We start from the raw sequence: 21653 nt of genomic DNA, 5'->3' as shown, positions 1-21653 counted from the left end.
ATCTAAATATGTCATCGTTTCCTTAAGTACGGCCCTCATACTCATGAAGGTGGACCTGTCCACTGCTGCCCAAAATCTCACTACCATTGGCCTTACTGACTGTCCTAGCTGCCCCAAAAGTGAGGTTGACACGCATCTTGGTGATCAAAGCTTTAACGTCAGCCATCAAGGCGGCCATTGGGGTATCACCCACTACTAGGCCTCTAACAAGGGCAGTTAGGACCTTGATGTTCCGCCTCTTGTCCTCCTCTAGAGCTTCAGAAATGAATTCTTTCTTTCGGGCTGATATGCCTTTTTTTTACTACCTTTTTCCATTCCAACATCTTTGCTTTCCCTCTATTGATCTATTGTGAGGATTTAGCTTCCCTTGCATGGTGGCCTGCATGGTAGCCATCTCCTTCTTAGTTTTTCATTTTCTAATGCTTTAGTGCGTGTGAGACCCGTCTGTCCTCAAGATACTGGGGCCTGGTAATTACTGCATCCTGTGATTCTCTCAGGAAGTAATCGTGGTAGAATTGGATCTTGGTGGGGAACTCTTGGTTCCCACCCCCAGTCTGTATGTATAGGGATGGGGTAGATCCAGCTGTATGACATGGACATTATGCTTTGACTTTGTATTGAGGTTCTTATGACTTTGTAGCATGTAGTATGTAGTATGGGTGTTGATGCTCACTTAGAAGCTCCACCCTTTTAGCTTGTTTGTATCATGTTTCTCACAGTCGACTTGCATGTGTGCGCATACCAACATTTGTGTGCGCATATCAGCATCTCTGGTTGCCCTTAGCAGCTAAAGCCATAGAGGAGGACAATGCCAGCCATGGCAATCTCCCAAACTCGGCGTGAATAATCTAATGAGGAACTGACGGCTTATTGCGAATCATAGGTGACAACAAGAGGACTTGGAGACGCTCCACTTGAGCCTACTTTGCATCTAAAAGATCCGGCCTCCAACTAGTTGATTGGACCAAGGAGTCGAACAAGAGGTCTGAGGGATCCTGAAAGTGTGAGTGGAAGCACTGCCTCTCCAATCTAGCTAGAGGAGCGTACCCTCTGTTGAGACCAGCGTGCATAGCTGGTCTCATCGTGAAAATAGGGCTAGAAAAGAGAACCCCTAGGTATGTGTAAGACGAGACAATCTCAATCGACGATCCATTAATTGTGAATTGCTCTCGAGTCTCTATGCATGGCTGCCCGAGAGGTATTGAAGATCATAACCTTGATTTTCCAAGGTTGACCTTCAAATCGTGTGACTCACAAAAGGAGTGTTGCATCTAAATGTCTCCGAAGGCGCCAGCGCATCATCTGCATACAACAAGATCTGAATCAGAGTACGAGCGAGAGATCACCCAACCCCACTGATTGTCCGCATAAAGGTATCGCTCATCTATGTAGATGCCAAACAGGGTGGTAAAAGAGGATACCCTTGTTTGACCCCAATAGTGCTGATGATCCAACCAGAACTAATCCTGACTCTGCTCGAGATTGGCTTGTAAAGTGCCATGACAGTCCAAATGATCTCCTTGTCATAACCCAAATCTTGCAGTAGTCTAATAAGGTGGGACCTCGGTACCGTATCAAAGGCTTTGCAGAAATCCACAAAGCAACAATAAACCTTTTGCTTTCGTGCCCTAGCCTCCTCAATGATACATCTGAGTGTGAGTATGTGGTCCATGGTCCCGCGGTCACGTCGGAATCCAGCTTGCCCTCTGCTTTGAGCCCTTGCATCTCAGCAAAGTGGCTGACCTCGGTATCAAGTACCGATGCATAGATCTTGGACATGAATCAAAGACTCAATCTCTACTTGAAGAAACTCTATACCTACGTTGACACAGATCACGGGCGATGGCAATTCAATTTTTCCTCCCAGCCTACTCTCGTAGATAACATGTATCTTTTTTTCTTTCCTTTGTTTTTCTCATGCTTATCCACGAGACCCTCATTTCCCTAGATAGTTCTCCTTGCCAAATGTCATCATGTTAGCCTCTCCACTTGGTGCACCTTTTTTTACCCCTCTCTTGGGGCACATTAAAAACCACTTGCCCCTTGGCATTATTGCACATTTAGGTGCACCTAGGCCTTAGCACTGAGAACTAGCTAGTCAATGCCATTTCACCCTCACCTAGGACCTTGGCAGTTACTTCTCTTGACCATTTCAATTACACACATTAACTATTACAAAAGTTGGTCATCTAAGAGAAAATGCCCACCGATCTTTCCGAGGTCATGCTATCTCGGCTAGAGCATAACATTCCTTCCCTCTTCAAGCATCAGCGTCCTCAATGATGAAATCTGGGAACACTCTCCGTAATTGATATACGGATTCCCAGGTAGCTTCCGATAGAGGCTGACGATGCCATGCAACCAACACCGTGGGTATCTTCCGATTTCGTTTTTGCATTGTTCCTCGGTCCAGGATTCTTGTTGGCTTGCGCCTTGCAATATCCTCTATCTCCTGAAACAAAACCACACCTTCGATTAGTGAGTCACCTGTATGTAAAAATTTCTTCAAGGGCGAAACATGAAAAACCGGGTGCACCTTACACCCCTGTGGCAATTCTAATTTATAGGCTACACTGCCTATTCTCTTTAGAATTAACCACGGCCCACAGTATCGAGGTGATAACTTAGCACACTCCCCTGAAGTCAACGACTTCGAGTGCGAAGGAACTTTGAGAAAAACTTTTTCTCCTTCCTTAAATACTCTTATAGATCGATTTTCATCCGCATACACCTTGGCTCTATCCATAGCCTGACGGATATTAGCTCTCGCAAGTGCTAGCATTTCGCTTCTGAACTACAAAGTTCGCGGCACTAGGCACTTTCTGAGGTACTCCAACAATAGTTAGATTGGCTGGTCTATAACCATAGTTCAGTTCAAACGGACTGAACCCGGTAGAGGAATGTTTCCTATCATTGTAGGCAAACTCCAACAATGGCAACCACTTGTCCCATGTATGTTGCCTCAATGACACATATGCCCTCAGCATGTCCTCTAAAGTTTGGTTGACTCTCTCTGTCTGACCATCCGTCTCAGGATGATCCCCACTACTCATTCCCAACTCAGTCCTTAGTGTCTCAAATACCGCTGTCCAAAAATGACCGGTAAATCTGACATCTCTGTCTGACACTATGGATCTAGGCAATCCATGCAGACGAAATATATGTCTAATGAACAAATCCGCCACTTGCGGGGCACTAACAGACTCTCTAGTCGGAATGAAGTGAGCCATCTTGGTTAGACGATCAACCACCACAAGGATAGAATCATACCCTCCTTGTGTTGTAGGCAACCCTACAATAAAGTCCATGGAAATGCTCTCCCACTTACTTAGTGGTATTTCCAAGGACTGTAAAAGTCCGGCTGGCTTCACCCGCTCGGCCTTACTTACCTGACACGAGAAACACCATGTCACATATTCATGAATATGCTTTTTCATCTTTGGCCAAAAGAAATCTCGCTTCACGAGATCATATGTTTTCTCGACACTTGGATGTCCCGCACACGGGCTATCATGGCACTGTCGAATGACTCTCTGCCTGAGATCATTCTGACCAGGTACTACAACCTTGCCATTTCTAACTAGCATACCATCCCTTATGGTATATCTTGCATAAGTTTGGCCTTTTCTGGATGCTAGGTCATCCTTTTCATTTTCCCCGGGTTTCAACACATGAGCTTTAGGCTACAAGCTCTGGACAAACTCGTCCACTTTTTGAGTCTCTCTTATCTCGGTCATTAGAGCACTCTCTAATACTGTGAAACTCAGGTTGTGCATAATGCGAGACAACGCATCAGCAACCTTATTGTCTTTTCCTCTTCGCTACCGAATCGTTAGATTAAACTCCTGCATGAGCTCTGCCCACCTAGCTTGGCGGCCCCTCAAGTCAGGCTGTTTACAAAAATGTTTCAGAGTGTCATGATCTACATCCACATAAAACTCTGAACCATACAAATAATGCCTCCATGTTTTCAAAGCATGGATAATAGCGTACAACTCCAATTCATGAGTTGGCCAATTCCTTTGAGAGGGAGAAAGCTTCTTGCTTTCAAAGGCTACTGGCCTTCCCTCTTGAAGGAGAACTGCTCCTACCGCAATGCCACTTGCATCGGTTTCTAGGAACAAGGGTTTCTGGGGATCAACTATTTTTAACACCGGTCCTGTGACCACAGCTTGTTTTATGGTGTTAAAACTTTCTTGTTGATTCTGTCCCCAGATAAAAGGTGCTTTATCTGAGGTCAGATCAGTCAATGGCGATACTATTCCGGAATATCCTTTGATATGCCTTCTATAAAACTGGACAAATCCCAAAAATGATCGCAACGCGGTCAGACTCTGAGGGATTGGCCAAGTTAGTATCGCAACCACTTTCTTCGGATCCATTTCTACCCCCTGTGGAGTAATTATGAACCCTAAATATTCAAGCCTAACCATACATAGTATAGTTTTCTTCTTATTCACATAAAGCTTGGCTTTCCTCAAAGTACTGAACACTATTCTTAAGTGTTCACGATGCTCAGTAATACTTTTACTGAATATCAGGATATCGTCAATAAAATGGACTACGAACTTTCCGATATACGGACGTAGTAAATCGTTCATAAGCATGACGAAGGTCGCTGGAGCATTGGTAAGTCCGAAGGGCATTACCAAAAACTCATAATGACCAAACCTGCTTCTGAAAGCGGTTTTATGCACATCCTCGGCTCTAATCCGGATTTGATGATAGCCGCACTTAAGATCTATCTTGCTGAAAATCACGGCTCCATGTAATGCATCTAGCAAATCATCAATCCGAGCCATCGGATACCTGTGCTTAACAGTGATATTATTCAATGCTCTGTAATCTATTCAGAGGCGAAACGTATCATCCTTTTTCTTCTTTAATATCACTGGCGAAGCAAAAGGTGAGAAACTTGGTTGAATCAGCCCCAACTTGAGGTATTCTTCCAGTTGTCTACGCACCTCCGCCTCTTCAGTAAAACTCATTCTATAGGGAGGTCTATTTACAGGTTCTGCCTCCGGGATCAGTTCAATCTTATGTTGAGCTTTCCGCTCCGGAGGTAACCCATAAGGTAGTTCATCCCTAAAACATTCAGAGAACTCCTCTGTTATAAGATTAGCCAGCTTGGCCATCTCACCACTTTGCGTAACATCAGTACTAGCCGAAGAATCATCCATGGGCTCTACCGATGCTGTGCAAAGGAATAAAAACCCTACTTGAGCTTTTCTGATTTCCATCATGGAAACCAACGGTCCCTGAGGTATATCTTTCTCACCTCGCAAGACATAAATTACATCATTCATCTTGAATTGATATACGTGCTTTTTCCAATCAATGGCTGGATTCTTCCTAGAATGCCACGCCATACCCAGGGCTATATCTGCATGAGCAAGCTTGGTCATTTCAAAATCAAGCTTCTCAGCATAGTCCTGAATCCGAAGCTCCAACTGGGTAACCCTTTGGTCCCATACTTCAGTTGAACTTCCATCTGCCATTCTGACTGTATACGCATAGTCAGATGGACTTGTCTTTAATTTCAGCCTCTTCACGAGCTTGGAGTTAATCACATTGTGAGTTGACGCTGAGTCAAACGACACAATGACATCATGACTGGCCACTTGCCCTTTCATTTTAATTAACTCCGCAAGGTACTAACCTCTGAGAAGGTCCCGCCAGTTGCATCTGCATATGTTCCGCATTGGGACTCTCCTGCATTTGCACGTCGCATTCAGATATTATCATATTAGCCGTGCGACGGTCTTTATTCAGTGGACAATCCTTCCACTGATGTCGCTGAAGGCAACCGAAGCACAATCCTTCTTTTCTAGCTTTCTCTTTTTGTTCAGGGGTCAACGAGGACTTTGACCAAGCCCGGGCTGCCATTGGAGTTATTTTCCTTTTCACCCCAACGGTGGTACTTGTTTTTACTGGTCCCTCAACCGGCTTCACCTGCTTGGTTTGGCCACTTGGCTGCGAGACACTTGTCTTTGAAATCCATTTCCTCTGAAATCCCCCTTTTTTCGGGTACTCATACTGAGTCCCTGCCTACAGAAATCCACCAGATCTGCCCCTGGCATCCTCATAGTTCAGGGCTACTGCAATAGATTTATCTAATGTAGTCACATATTTAGCCCGAACTTCCATTTTGATTTTGTCATTCAGTCCATAGATATAGTCTTTTAATTGAACCGACATAGGGAGAGGGTCTGTTATTTTCATGACACATTCCTACCTCACCCGGTCAATCTGTCGATTCGCTCTCAGCTCGTTCGACGATCCAACTCCATCTCGTTCACGTGAAGGTTTTCTTATCTCCTCTCTTGTCCCTTACTCTCTCCACAAGGCTCTGATACCAACTATCAAAGACTCAATCTCTACTTGAAGAAACTCTATACCTACGTTGACACAGATCACGGGCGATGGCAATTCAATTTCTCCTCCCAGCCTACTCTCGTAGATAACATGTATCTTTTTTTCTTTCCTTTGTTTTTCTCATGCTTATCCACGAGACCCCCATTTCCCTAGATAGTTCTCCTTGCCAAATGTCATCATTTTAGCCTCTCCACTTGGTGCACCTTTTTTTACCCCTCTCTTGGGGCACATTAAAATTCACTTGCCCCTTGGCATTATTGCACATTTAGGTGCACCTAGGTCTTAGCACTCAGAACTACCTAGTCAATGCCATTTCACCCTCACCTAGGACCTTGGTAGTTACTTCTCTTGACCATTTCAAATACGCACATTAACTATTACAAAAGTTGGTCATCTAAGAGAAAATGCCCACCGATCTTTCCGAGGTCATGCTATCTCAGCTAGAGCATAACAGGACATGACATGTCCAATCATGATGGTCCTGTAATTCCTCGGGTCCATGGAATCCCCTACCTTGTGAATAGGTGAAATGGTGTTAAGGGTCTAGGTGCGCAGGGAGGCAAGGCAAACAGCTTCATTAAACGGCTTTGCTAGGATCGGGGCTAGGATGTTAATCCCATATGCAACAAATTCAGTGCTTAAACCCTCATGATCTTCGCTCGCCTGCTATGAAGCTTCATCACTGTGCCCTTAACGACCCATACATACATAAATACATACATACTCACTCACTCACTCGCTCACTCACTCTCTCTCCATGATATCTCATCTCTGCTCTCTGCCCGCCCTACCGGGGTTACCGTTGCCCTCATCCACAGGGCCACCCGTCGCCCCCGACGACCGAGCTCGACTAGGCCGCGTGACGTCAGAGGCCAATCATCTATCGTAGGGTTTTTTCTGATCTCCCATTTGACGGCCCCTCTATGATTGGTCTCTGACGATCACCACCTGCACATGTATACTGTATCTCCCCCCTTTGCCCCATTTTTGGTGCCCCCCCCTTCTTTTTTGTATCATCTGGAGGTAGACACATATTTTTTGTATCAGGACTAGACACACAGTCCTTCATAACCTCCTTTTTGTAGAAGCGGTTGGCTGGCCCGTTTTGAGACCGCCACCGTTATGCTCATTGTATCAGTTATCTTTAGTCTCATAGACCCTCACGGTCTCCCGAAGACTTTAATAAACTTTCTTTCTTTCTTTCTCTCACACACACACACACACACACACACACACTTTTTTTTTTGGTGAAACCAAGATACTTATATTATGAAACATTCATTTACATCTGGGCAGAGCTCAAAAGAGAGCCAAAGCCCTATCCATCAAAAGCAGTAAAAGAAAAGCTGAATACAAGAAACATCCAAATCTTCCTAATGTAAGGCATCATATAAAGACTGCCACAATGAGGCTCGGAAGAACTCATATGGCTGCTGAAGTGGAGAATTCAGATATGCTTGATTGCGCTGTAACCAGAGGGTCCATAAGGCCCAGTATCTGATCCAGTGGAAGAAAAGAGAATACTGTGACAAAGAAGCTGATAGTTTGCCATATATCCAGAAAAACCTGTAGAACCTGTGAGTTGGGAATCTGAGAGATAAGAAATAGGAGATTCTATCTAGAAGGTCTCTGGAATATGAACAAAACCACAGTAAATGCGGAATACTCTCAGATGTAAGATGACATCTTGGACAAAGAGGCGAAGCTATCCTTCTTTGAGCCAATTTCACCCCTACTGGAAGAATACCAAGAATACATCGCCGTAGAAAGAGTCGTTGCTTCAAAGGCATTTTCAACTTCCATATCAATTGCAATCTTCCTTTCCACCAGGCTAATGACTTGTTCAAATGCCATAGAGAATTAGCATGATGGGCAATCCAGGGAGGAGGTAATATCAATCGATAAGCCTGTATAGAAGTCAATAAATTCAGAGACCTAGAGGATATGCTTGTATTTGAAGACCAAAGGTGCCAATCTTGAAGCCTGTCTCTGACATTCAATGTCGGAATCGGAACTAGAGGGAGTAAGAGATCAGCAATAGCTTTCCAAATGGGTCTATGATGCATCCCCAGATTGTATTGTTGACAAGCTATTGGAAAAGTGAGAATATTTCCTTGCATATCTACCACGTCATCAATGAACCGGATACCCATTTTCATAAGATTGTAAGCTCTGATGGGTTGTTGAACAGCAAGGGGAGAGGAAAACACAGCACTCCAATGAATGCTTTCCATTCTGAGTGAGGAAGCTAAAGAAGCAGGATGGGGAGACCATTTGATGTGAGAGAGTACTTGCTTCCAGTCCTGAATCAAGGAATTAGAAAATGGACAACCAGGGATTTTACCTTGCAATTTGCCAAGCACTACTTCCGATGGATCAACTAGCCAGTGTCCATAAGCATTAGTGCTCATCTGTCCACACAAAATTGCCAACATGATAGACCAAGGCTGCTCTTGTTCAAAAAATGTCTTGAGCATAGTGATCTTTCTTGCCAACACATGAAATTTGATGTTTATTATATTCAAACCACCATGCATTCTTGGTGAGCAAAGCAAGTCCATTTTGAGCAGCCGTAAAGCTTTTTTATGAAGCTTAGTTTTCCAAAAAATCTCCATGGCTTGATACATAAAGGAAGTGAGATCTCGAGATGACCAATGTAATAGAGGAAGATAGAACTGGACATAAGCTAGAACAATAGACTGGACAATTCGAAGCCGTACATGCAGAGGCCAAGTGGAGATCTTCCAATATTCTAATTTGTTCTGAATTTTGTTTGCCACCCAGGACATTTGTTGCTTATTGCTGATTTTCCAGCCAATGGGATAGCCCAAATGTCTTACTATGTTTTCTAAATAAACAATCTGGCCTGGCCACAAGATAGCATGCCAGTCACAATGCTTGAGAGGCAAGAGTTTTGATTTCTGAAAATTAATTTTAAGACCAGCTGCTAACCCAAATTCTGAAAGGGTATCCATCAAGAGGCGAATCTCCAAAGGACTATTCTTTGGCATGAAGAATGAATCATCTGCATAGGCCTGTGCAATGAAGGGTCGTGAACCATACATCTGAAGCCCCTCTAGCTGTCCAGTATCAACCATGTGATCCATATAAAGTAGCAAAGGATGTGAAGCAATGGCATAAAGCAAAGCACTGAGAGGGCATCCCTGTCGAACTGAGCGTTCGAGAGTCCAAGACTCAGACAAATGATTCCCTATAAAGCATTGTGTAGTGGAATCTGAGTAAAGTCAATATATGACATTAACTAGCTTTGGCCCAAAACCAAGTTTTAACATGATTTGAGAAACATAATCCCACTGTATTGTATCAAAAGCCTTCGCCACATCCACCTGCATGACCAACACATCTTGATCTGAATATTTTGCATATTCCATTGCGATGATAGTGTTAGAGATATTGTCATGTATGTGCCGTCTAGGAACAAAACCATATTGCCTGGGATGAAGTCCTTCATGAAGGATATCCTTTATCCGATGTACCAACATTTTGGCAATCAGTTTGTATATAACCGGCATCAAAGTGATGGGCCTCCAGTCATCCATAGTCTCACATAGAGGTTTTTTGGGCACAAGCTTATCCAGACCATGCTTCCAAGCTGAGGGAAGATGTTGATGCTGCCAGGCTACATTTATAAACTGCAGAATTGGACCCTTCAATTCAGGCCAAAAGGCTTCAAAAAATTCAACCGTCAGACCATCCCAGCCAGGGGATTTATGTTTACCCAAATGCCTAAGAGCTTCATCCAATTCAACATCTGAAAAAGACATTTCCAGCATTGAGGCTTTTTGCAAGGAGACAATAGGAGAAACAAACTCAGTAAATCTGTTACGGGCTGAAATAACCTGAGGTGTAGAAGAAGATGGCTGAGAAAAGAGAAGCTGAAAATGATCCAAACATTGTTTTTCTAGCTGAGATAGAGTCTGGGTCCAAAGGCCGTTTGGTTTCCTGACCCTCATGATAGATTGGCTTTGTCTATGTGCATGTAAGTTCCGAAAAAAATATTTCGAGGAACAGCCCTTATCTAGCATAGGTTTAGCTCTAGCCTGGATCTGCCATTTGTACAACTTGCGTTTATCATTGGCATCAATTATGGAGGAAGCACAAGACAATAAATGCTGCTCAGAATCAGATAGAGATCTTTGATGACTAATCTGTACCAAATACTGCTTGTATGATTTTGCCCACTGGATAATCTGTCTGGTTTCTGCCATGTACCATCTTCCATATTCCTTAATGACATTTTGAATACGATGTATGAAAGAGGTCCAAGCAAAGTCCAGATCCTCCTAAGCATGGGAAAGCAATGGCCTGCAAGCCAATCTGATCATATGCTGGAAATTTTCATGAGAGAGATATAATTCATTGACCTGTAAATTTCTGACTGAAGAGAGCTGCAAGTCATCCAGAGGCATACCAAAAGAAAGGATGAGCCATAGTGGAGTATGATCAGATAATTGCTGTGAATAATCAGTCCGCATTTGACATGTATATTCATCATATTGCTGAGCATGAATGAGATAATATCTATCAAGCCTGGCCCAATATTCTGTAAAAGCATTATGATGATATGTAGATCCCATAACTGATGGGTGAGTTGTTGTCCATAAATCTGCAAATTGAAGTGATGATGTTATATGTTCCCATTGCTGGATTTCAGAGGGCAGCATATGGGATTTATGTGTAGTGTTGTCCTTCCAGTGAGGAGAATTGTTGAAATCACCACAAAGTAGTGCATTTGAAGACCAAGGATATTGCTTGATGGAGTTCCACATTTGAGCTCTTGAAGCTGAATTTTGAGAAGCATACAAAGATCCTATTTCAAAAATCTCTCCATTAATCATACATTGGATAATCATCCATCGTCCACGAAGATCATTATATGCTATCCAGGGTTGCAGATCATGTCTGGCTAAAATGCACAGCCCAGAGAATTGTTCAGATCCTGAATAAAATATATCATATCCAGAAAAAAACCCATGCTGGCCAGCCAAAAAATGCTGATTATGCTCTTGTAGACACACAACATCCGGATGAGTTGTATTTATATAATGCCATAAAAGCCTCCATTTATTCTGGTTGCAGAGGCCCTGTATATTATAGGAAAAACATTTAAGAGAAGCACGCATGAAAATATATACAAGAGATGATCGGTCCTCAAAAAGAACAGGAGGTCTCAAGCCTCTGCCATTGCCACAGGGTCTTGCTGACCCTCAGCATCCAATTCCCTGATAATATCACCTTCTTCACAAAGGGGAAGACCCTTCTTGACTGCATTAACCCATGCCTTTGAGATGGGGTTGCTTGGAGAGGTAGAAGATTGTCCTGGAGAAGGAGCAGAGGCATCCCAATTACGAGATTGGAGAGGTCTTTGTTTGAGGGGCACCGTCTTCTTTGCAGTCTGCCATCCCTCATGAGAAGATGGGTTATTTTCCCCTAACTTGCTTTTTCCTTTATCCTTATTTTGAGCTGAATTGGCCTGGCTCCCTGTATGAACTGAAGGCTTTGCTCCGTTAGCTTCAATCTTTTCCACATACGTCTTATGACCTCCTTTATTAGATGGCAGAGGAATAGCTGTTGGAGGAGGTGGATGAAGGATAGAGGGACACTCTGAAGCAAGATGCCCAAACTTGTGACAAGAAAAACAAGCTCCAGCAAAAATGCCCCATTTTAAAGTGAAATATTTCCTTCCCAAATGAACACCCTCAATCTCAACTGCAATAGAGGAGGGGGTCGGTCTATCAGTATCCCACAAGATGCAAAAACGATTTTTATTACCTGTGGGACGAGGAGGACAGATCACTTGTCCCAATGTCATAGCTAAACCTGGAAGCTCTGTTCTCATGTAATCTGGAAAATCAACCACTTCAACCCATACAGGGCAATGATGCTTGATGAGGATCTGATAGTCCTTATTAGGGGACCAAGGCATGATATGCACCATTTGTTGACCAACAAATAAAGGAGACATTTCCAGCATCTTTTGTTTTGTCAAGGCATCCAAAAGATGTACTTCATAAAATCCTCGGGAGGAAAAATAGACTCCTTCTACATAGCATCCACTTAGGAGAGAATTCACCCATTGTCCCACATCATTAGCAGAGGGAATTTTGCCTGGGAAAAAGATGATCACTGCAGTTTGAGAGAGCTTCTTCAAAGGATGCACAAGAGAAGGCAACTTCATTTTGTAAGTGAGTTCTGGAGCAGGTTGAATCCATTCCCTTCTACTTTGTTGAAAATCCTCATTCAACATATCAAACACATAGGAAGCATCTTCAGATGAAGGAGCTATGGGGGGAGAGGTTTCCCTTGATTGTTGTTTGGGTTCAGGAGAGAGTGCTCTCTTGACATAATACTTGTTTGCTTCTGCCATGGAGGCTAAGGGATTCAACAGATATCAAGCGAAGAGAAAGAGATAGGGCTGAAGCACTATACTGACGAAAGGAGAAGCTGGCAGACTTGTACGGAAGGGATGCTAGAGTGTGGTACGTACAGATGTACGGAGAAGCGACAAAACTGTACAGAATATTGACACGGAGAAGCTGAAAGAACTGTATGGAGCAGAGGTGCTGAGGGGACACGATGGGGCTAAGCTGTACGGAGGAGCTAGGGATGTACGGACGTATGGAGGCACTGTACGGAGATACGGAAAAGATGATTTAACCTTACGGAATACTCACACGGAGAAGATAGACAGAACTGTACGGAAAAGAGAAGCTGACGGGACACGAAGGGGCTAAATTGTATGGAAGAGGCAGGGAGGTACGGACGTACGGAGGGAAGTTCAGAAGGGGAAAATCGATGGCGAGGTGAACAGCAGCGAGTTCAGACGAGGCTGCGTAGGGATGGGCCGAACTTGTGCGTACAACGCCGTACAACCGTATGGTGTCCGTACAGATGTACGGACGGAAAGGGGAGTTGTACGGGGACCTGGCTCTGCGTCGACCTCTTCTCTCACGCTCTCTCACGCTCTCTGACACACACACTCCACCACACACACACTTGTGAATCAACACACACACACACACACACCCCAACACACACACACACACACACAGACACACACACACACACACACACACACACACACACACACACAGAGTCTATCAAAGTCTTCGGAAGACCAAAAAGGGCCTATGGGACTAAAAGAAGCTGATACAATGAACTGATGGGTGGAGCCACTAAATGGGCATCAACATACAAAATCAAGAATCCATAATCCTGACCATAACGGCGTCAGTACATGAAAGGGAGAAAAAACTCTTTGAGTGGAAGCCAACGAGAGTGTCAATACTAGGAGGGGGTGTCGATGTGTGAGAGAGAGAGAGAGGTCTATGAGAGAGAGTGAGGTCTATGAGACTGAAAGAACCAGATACAATGAACTGAATGGGTGGAGCCACTAAGCGGGCATCTACACCCAAGACATACAAACACAAGTACTAAATTTATGAACCAATGGAGAGAAGGAAAGATCTGTAGTGTGGTATCATTGTGGCGGCTCTCTGTATGCTCTCTGAGGAACCAAGTCCATTGGGTGGTTGAGAATGGAGCAGAGAGAGATGATTGGTGTGGCGGGGGCATGAAACCCGTGATAGAGAGCTGACATTGGTCAAGCTGTGCGGTCCGCTGTGTTCTCTATCACCCCTTGTTGGCTGTGTCTCTTGTCTGTTAAACAGGGAGGGAAGATCCCCAAGCCTCATCTATGCATTTACATGCTGGGGGGTCTGTAGTGTCTCTTGCGGCTATGCCATCTCCTTGGGGGCTGCTGGTCCGTGCTATTTGACTGGGAAACTGCCATAACTTGTCCCGGAGTGTGTGAGATAGAGAGAGGGAGATGGTATGATATTACACCACTGGGAAAGATCTATGGGACAAAGAGACCATGTATTAAAGAATAGAGGTTGAACTCCACGGAGAGCTGTCAACGATAATTTTATTGTATGTTTGAGGTGTTGTGTCAGAGAACTTTCTGCTTTGTGTAGGCAACCTGAGAGTGGATTGGAAAAAATTCTTCTATTGTATAGATGCTATTCTAGAGTGAAGCATACCTAGTCCGCAAGTGTCACAACCTACTTTAGGACAATAGGTTTTATCCATGGATTTATCGAGGGCCATTTCATATGGTTGAAATCTGGGAATAGAGCCCAATGATGGAATCCGGCTTTTGAAGTTTAAACAAATGTGATGCTGTATTGAGGGATGCTAAAAATGGCAGAAGCTTTAGAAAGGAGCTGGTTGATGGAGTCCTGCGGTTGTGTATTTCCTCCTGGTAGTGTAAATGCTACGAGTTTGCTGATGCTTGATTTATGCGATGTATCATGCAGCACATTCTTTGATTACTTGCACGTTATGAAGCATGGACCTTCCAGTATGATTGGAAATATCTGTCATGCTCTTCTCATGGATGTATTTACCAAGTGAATTGGTGATATACAGCAGGTAGTTTGATAGTATTTTGATTGGATGGTTTTTTAATATGCTGCTCAAGTTGACAAAAAGAGTGATGCTGCAGGGCTGTTCATCCCGTACTGCTGTATTTGGGATCAGTAGCTACACTCGTTGCATATTCAACATTATATGGTTTCACTGCCCAAAGGGCTCGGTGGTTGGGAGGCATTACCTCTGTTGCAGTCATCATACTTGGTAAAGATTTAATTACTGGTTACTTGTACTTCTTCAAAATAGTGCTTGTTTATTGTAGCACAGCATTTGGCTATCATTAGTCTCCTTTGTCCCCATCCCAGGGGGCGGGGGGGGGATAGCTTTAATTATTGTTCATGAATTAGGACTAGTTGCTCAAACAGAGAGGCTGCTTGGCTTTTTGATATCACATCCAATCAACTCTCGTTACTTGGTTTGGACTGTTGAAGTTTTGGTTCCTTACTCTTGTCAAGGAAAAATATTATCAGAAATAGCTGGATTTGCGTTGTCATATTCTGTCTGCAGATTCGAACATTGGGGCTTGCTTGTTTGGATTCGAGCTGCTGAGAAGCCGAGTGGTAGCTCTGTTTCTTGCTGGAGCATATCGAGTGTTTCTCATTTGCTTTGGCGTTCATTACTGGTATGTGATACCTTTTTTTCTAGAGTCAGTTTGAAAATCTTGCAAAGAAATGCTCTGATACAGCTTTCTTGTCAAAAGGAAGTCCAACAATCTACTCGTTTTAGTCTTCCAATCCCTCAGTTTATCTGCCATCGATGATTTGAACTACTTTTTGGCAGGTACCTGGGCCATTGCATAAGCTATGCAGTGGTTGCTTCTGTCCTTTTAGGGGCAGCTGTTACTAGGCATTTTTCTGCATCTAATGCAGCAGCCGCAAGGAGAACTTACTTAGAAAATGCTAGAGTTCGTTTAAGAGAAGGTTTTCGTAGAAAGGGATCTGGTAGTTGTTCTAGTTTCTCTGAAGGTCGTGCTTCGAGTGCTAAGCGTAGCAGCAGTGTTGATCGTGGCCAAATCGGCCTGTGGCATGCAGTCACTCAGGGTGGTGCTGGAAATGGAGTGGATGAAGCTCATGAAGGTCTGAATAGTGCCCGAAGCTTGGATAGTGGTAGACCGAGTGTGGCTTTACACACAAGCTCTCGACCTTCAACTGTACTAGACTCGGATGCTGGGATGCCTTATTGTGAAAGGCACGTGGAAAAGATTGGGCTGGACACCAGCAGGTCTGTGCTTCATGGGGCAGCTCATTGTTGGGAGAGTCAAAATTGTGATTCTAGTGCTTCTTGTGGAACTCCTGTTGAACCACATAACATGGATGGAAATCTGACATTTGCAAGTGAGCTTGGTATGCCAACTATGCGAAGGCACAGGATAAGACAAGGAGAACAAGAGTTGACAATGCTGTTTCAGGATAAAGGTCTTGATCCAAACTTTGCAATGATGTATGAGGAGACTGGCATCCATCCTCCATTGCTGGCATTATTGCAGAGAGCTAGTCTTGATGCTGACAGGGATCATAGGGACAATACGGAAGTAGTAGCTACGCAGTCATCCCATTTGGAGAACCCAGCTGCGGAAATTGTTTCTGCATCTGAAGAGCTAAGAAGGAAGTGTCGAGAGAAATGGATGCACAAGTTCCAAAGTGTATGCATCCTCTTTGCTGGTACACCAGAGCGTGCTTGGAGCATTTTTAGTCTGATCTTTGTTGCTGAACTGGTGACTGTAGCCATTTTTCGCCCAAAGACTGTGGCAGTTCTTAACGCTACACATGAACAAGTCAGTTGGGTTTGGCCTTGATAATTTGAGCATGTCTACATACTTTTTAAAACGCTAGATTAGAAACTAGAGCTTTGTTGTAAAAGATGCTGGGTCAAAAATTTCCACACACTGCGAATTACATGATTTGGGATTGACTTTGTAGCCTTGGGTTTGACAGATTGAGTTTGGAATCTCAGCATTGCTGCTTTCTCCTGTGGTTTGCTCAATTATTGCTTTTTTCCAAGCTCTGAAGAGTGAAAATATGGTTCTTTCATTTCGAGCATGCAAGGTAAGTACAATTTCATAAGCTTAAGCTACTTAGATGGACAATGTTTGAAGGTGGAGTTTCATTATATTTGAAATTGTTTGTGGCCATTCTGATGGACTGCTTTTTTTTGTTTTGACTGATAGTTTGGCCTTGTTGCATGGATGTCAAGTACTTCTGTGGGCCTATTGCTCTCCTTTCTCAGGTAAGCATGATGATGGTTAGAATGTGGTTTCATTGCCAATCGAACAGTTCTGGTCTGCGAACAAGCAGGCCCACCTGAATTGGATTAGTACTAAATTTGTTGGAGATATGTAGCTTATGCTTATGTTGCAATGGTGCAGCAAGTCATCAATCCTTCTGGGTCTGTCAATAACCGTCCCTGTAATGGTGGGCTGTTTGGCTGTCATGATACCCATTTGGGTGAGAAATGGCTACCGTTTTTATGTGGCTTATGCTTATGATGGAATGGTTGCCTCGTCATCCAATCCCCAGAGCTGCTTGAAATCAAAGGAGGTAACTACTTTAATGTGGAAGGAGTTTAGTATATCTATGCACGATCACTTGCTTCTTGTATATGGAAGAATCTTGATTCCCATAATGTCCAGCTTGGAGATGACATTGCCTTTTAAGCTTATATTTGCTAGCCATGTTTATTTTGGTCAAAACTTCATGAGTCTTTTGCAAGTAAGGTTGGTTCCATTGTTTCTAAGGAAATCTTCAAGTTAACCGATAACAACTTCTTATCCGAATTCTTAACTTTTTGTTTGTTTGTATTACAAATATGTAGTTTGATATTAAAAATTTTGGGGTTTTTTAATTTGTTTGTTTGTTTGTTTTGCTCAGTCACCTTCTTCCTTTCTTCTTTATTTCTTGTTATCTTTCTCTTTTGTTTTGTTTTGTTTTTTTTGGGACGTATTTTAGTAAGCATTGGGCTTGCCCAAGAGACTCCGTGGGTCTTTAGAAACCCAGTATAACTGCGTATGCTTGACGACATAAGCGTTGCTTTGCTTGCTAAGTATGTCTACCTTTTGTTTTTCTAAAATTTTTGTTACCTCATTTTTCTTCTCTTTGTTTTCTCTTTTATATTCTTTGTAGAATGTTTGGACTTTAGAGCAACACAAATCTGAATTTGTACTATTGGATATATTCTAGTCTTACAAATGTATATATGTAGTTTGATATGCGTGATAAGAGCTCTTGTTGCTCAAGCTTAATGCATGTGTTGATTCTGATTTCTGCTTGACCTAAATTTCCCAAACTTAGCTGTAGGGAACCTCCATTGTTTGTTTTGATTGTTTTTTTCTCTTTTGTATGTTCATATGCAGGGGATTAAAATTGCAATTTGTACGTGTCTTTTGATGGTTTGCATACTGGCTCTTGGTACAATTATCTCCTGCAAACCTCTAGAAGATTTACCGTACCGCGGGTTGAGCTGGGAGCTGAACACTGTCACCTCTCCCTATAGTTCCTCTACGTATATTGGATGGGCAATAGCGTCAGCTTTTGCACTAATCATCACTGGTGCCTTACCTGTAGTATCCTGGTTTGCAACTTATCGGTTCTCGTTATCATCGGCAATATGTGTTGGAATATTTATAGGTTTGTCTCTTGTTCTACACTTCTGGTCTTAGATATTTTTTGCGTGGATCAAACATGAGAGGTGAAAAGATAATGATTTGCCTGTGCCCTTCTTCAAAAGATTGACATGCCTTTGCTTGTGCAGTTGTTCTGGTTGTCTTTTGTGGTCTGTCATATGTGTTCATTGTCCATTTGCGAGAGGATCAAGTTCCAGTGAATGCAGATTTTCTAGCTGCTCTTTTACCACTGATTTGCATTCCAGCACTGCTATCACTTTGTTGTGGTCTGTACAAGTGGTAAGTTTTCTTATTGCATGCATACAAATAGTGTGTCCTCTCTTTTAAAAAGTCGCAAGGCGAGCTTCCATTTTCTGTTTCTATGTGTGTAAAGTAGTCCAACAGTGTGAAACATAGGATTGTTTTCCTTTTTTAAATGCTGATCACTGACATTCTATTTCTTACAGGAAGGACGAAGGGTGGCAACTCTCTCGTGGAGTATATGTTTTTCTTGGATTTGGACTGTTTCTTCTTCTTGGTGCAATCTCTGCACTGATAGCTACTATTGATCCATGGATGGTAAGTTAAAAGATCCATTTGTCAAATGTCTTATTTTAGGCCTCTTCCTGAAGGTTGCCAAACTTTTTGGAATAGGGGGGAGCTAAAAATTTTGTTTTAGGAAAATGTTAGTTGTGCAATGCCTTACACATTTTTCTGGATCTTTCCAGGTTGGTGTGGCATTTCTTTTGTTCCTTTTGTTAGTGGTCTTGGCGATAAGTGTGATTCATTATTGGGCATCCCACAATTTTTATTTAACAAGAGCAGAAATGCTTCTTGTCTGCCTTGCCGCATTTGTACTGGCCCTAGCAGCTTTTCTTGTGGGCCTTCTAGCAAGTAAGTAGTATACTAAGTTTGGATCAATCAAGTTTTTGAAGTCTTTGAGTTGCAATTTTGTCTTCAAATGTAGAGAGTCTGCTGAATCAGTCTAGGATAGAATTCAAATGTCCACACAACATGTCAGACTGGGAATTCTTTTTGAAATTTGTTATATCTGAGAATTTGTGAATGGATATAACTTGCCTTGTTTCTTGCAGATGAGCCTTTTGTCGGAGCATCAGTAGGTTACTTTTCTTTTTTGTTTCTTCTCGCTGGACGAGCCTTAACGGTAAGTCAGTATCTGTTTTTCTTTCATTCCATAAGTCTGTTTCTTCAAGAATATTAAAGTGTGCTTTATGACAGGATTTGGGTATTAGCCTAGTAGGTTTCAAATAATGGTAATGTGCTTCGTTGATTATGAAAGGCCTAAGAGCTAGGCTGATTCTCATTGCAGGTCTTGTTATCACCACCTGTGGTAGTATACTCACCTCGTGTTCTTCCTGTATATGTATATGATGCGCATGCAGACTCTGCCAAAAATGTTAGGTAAGGAGATGATGAAGAATAACAAAATTTTTTAGAACCAGTTTACACCGTATCTGCTGATTGGATTTTGTTTTGTAAAACCAGTGCTGCTTTCCTAGTCTTGTATGGGGTTGCAGTAGCAACAGCTGGTTGGGGTGTACTGGCAAGTCTGGAGATGTATCCACCCTTTGCGGGAGCTGCTGCCTCTGCAATCACGCTAGTCGTTGCTTTTGGATTTGCAGTTTCTCGCCCATCTCTAACCTTAAAGGTGAGACTGGGTCGGTTCAATTTCTGTTTATGTATGCAATCATATGCTTGTTTTTTAGAACATATGTACATTTCTGACTCAACTTATCGTAGTCTTGATATAGAAATATACATGAAAGCCATGAAACTAAGTTTCATATACTAAAGATACAACGTTTTCCAAGCAGATTGTGGAGGATGCTGTGCAATTTTTAAGTAAGGAGACAGTTGTCCAGGCTCTATCACGTTCAGCAACTAAGGTTGGTGTCTTTTATTTATCTGCCCTGCCATTTTTATCAGGTTGGTAGCACTGCATGGTAAATAACTTGTCAAATTCTCTTCTGATTCTTTAGAAGACACATTATATGAAAGGTTCTGCCAAACTGTCGTCAGGCTGATGTGGAAGTTTTCTTCACCTGGCATATTGTGTCCATTTATATATCAGGAATGCTTATTACCCCTTAGACCTCTAATCATCTAGATGGTATTTCTAAACCTTAGCCCTTGGATCGTCCACCCTAGGCTCATAGCCTCGTCCTTTAGGTCCCCCCCCTAGGATTGGCTTCTTGCAACCCATGGCTAGCTATGGATGTAACATACTTCCTCCCCTCAAGATACTTATGTCCTCATAAATGGAGTAGGATATCCTTATCTTTGGGCTGGCAATTCTCTCTTCAACAGGATCTGCTTAACATATATGCCAGCAATGATTGAATATTGACGTCAGTCCAAAGTCCTTATATTCTAGAAGTTCATTTGACATTCCCTAAATAACTCCTAACAAATTTTTATGCCATCCCATACCACCACAAGTGATCCCTAAGAGGATGCTAGGTTAGATTGAGCATTTAGAAATTCTAGTTCAACTTAGGCCTCTAGTTGATCGTATGAAATATATGCTAGTTGAAGAGCGGGGTTAGGGTACTTAGTTTGTATGCAATGTATTTAGTACACAGTCCCTCGTGACCTTTGGATCGGCCATTACGTAATGTCAAGGTTGTGTGTTTGATGTCACCAGTGGTGAAAACAATGCATAGGAGGCGGGGCAGGTTAGATGAGAGAGGTAAGGGACCAGCTAGTGAGGAATGTTGTAGAGTGTACATGCATAGGAGTGCCAAAGGGTGGTGCGATGTAGGGGGAGAAATCCATCGCTTAAGAGACTTCCACCAATTGTCTTTAGAGTTGTGGCCTGCTGGTATTGTGATAATTCTTTCTATCTTAAATGGTGCGTTGCCCTACCAGCTAGATTTAGATCCTATTCGCTCGTTGGGGAGAGACTAAAATGAAAATGTTTATAGACTTCACAAGCAGTTGTAGCTTGAATGAAGAGATTTTGGACTACCTTTTGATTAGCCTTCTCCTTTAGTGCTAGCCTTCATCATGGCTGAGTCTGCCCTTCACCTTCGGAGTGCCGACAGAAACTCAGTACGAAGACTTTGTATAAATGGATGCTCAAGTATGTGTGGGTGTATGGATTTGTATGTGTGAGAGCATATTTTTATACTATGGTCTACACCCACTGTTGGGCGCTGATGACATCAATGGGGATGTCATAGTAGCTAGTCCCTGCTATGCATGA

General features: G+C 42.8%; 1 protein-coding gene across 1 annotated transcript in view; it reads left to right on the top strand.

Annotated features, from left to right (window-relative positions):
• DEK1 (calpain-type cysteine protease family) overlaps window positions 1–21653 on the top strand; it is an 86086-nt gene that overhangs the window by 25504 nt on the left and 38929 nt on the right. The window contains exons 5-18 of the mRNA XM_087393623.1: window positions 14903–15033; window positions 15337–15451; window positions 15610–16603; window positions 16764–16874; window positions 16997–17055; window positions 17195–17366; window positions 18179–18452; window positions 18577–18727; window positions 18895–19006; window positions 19156–19321; window positions 19522–19592; window positions 19758–19849; window positions 19934–20096; window positions 20263–20334. Of these exons, the coding sequence (XP_087249749.1) occupies window positions 14903–15033; window positions 15337–15451; window positions 15610–16603; window positions 16764–16874; window positions 16997–17055; window positions 17195–17366; window positions 18179–18452; window positions 18577–18727; window positions 18895–19006; window positions 19156–19321; window positions 19522–19592; window positions 19758–19849; window positions 19934–20096; window positions 20263–20334 (2683 nt within the window). The remainder of the gene's footprint in view (window positions 1–14902; window positions 15034–15336; window positions 15452–15609; window positions 16604–16763; window positions 16875–16996; window positions 17056–17194; window positions 17367–18178; window positions 18453–18576; window positions 18728–18894; window positions 19007–19155; window positions 19322–19521; window positions 19593–19757; window positions 19850–19933; window positions 20097–20262; window positions 20335–21653) is intronic.

Source organism: Dipteris shenzhenensis, chromosome 22 (genome assembly GCF_047967505.1).
Source record: "Dipteris shenzhenensis isolate YYH24624 ecotype China chromosome 22, Dip_SZ_1.0, whole genome shotgun sequence".
Lineage (NCBI taxonomy): Eukaryota > Viridiplantae > Streptophyta > Polypodiopsida > Gleicheniales > Dipteridaceae > Dipteris > Dipteris shenzhenensis.
The sequence above is the reverse complement of the archived record's forward strand: the minus strand, read 5'-3'. Positions and strand labels throughout refer to the sequence as shown.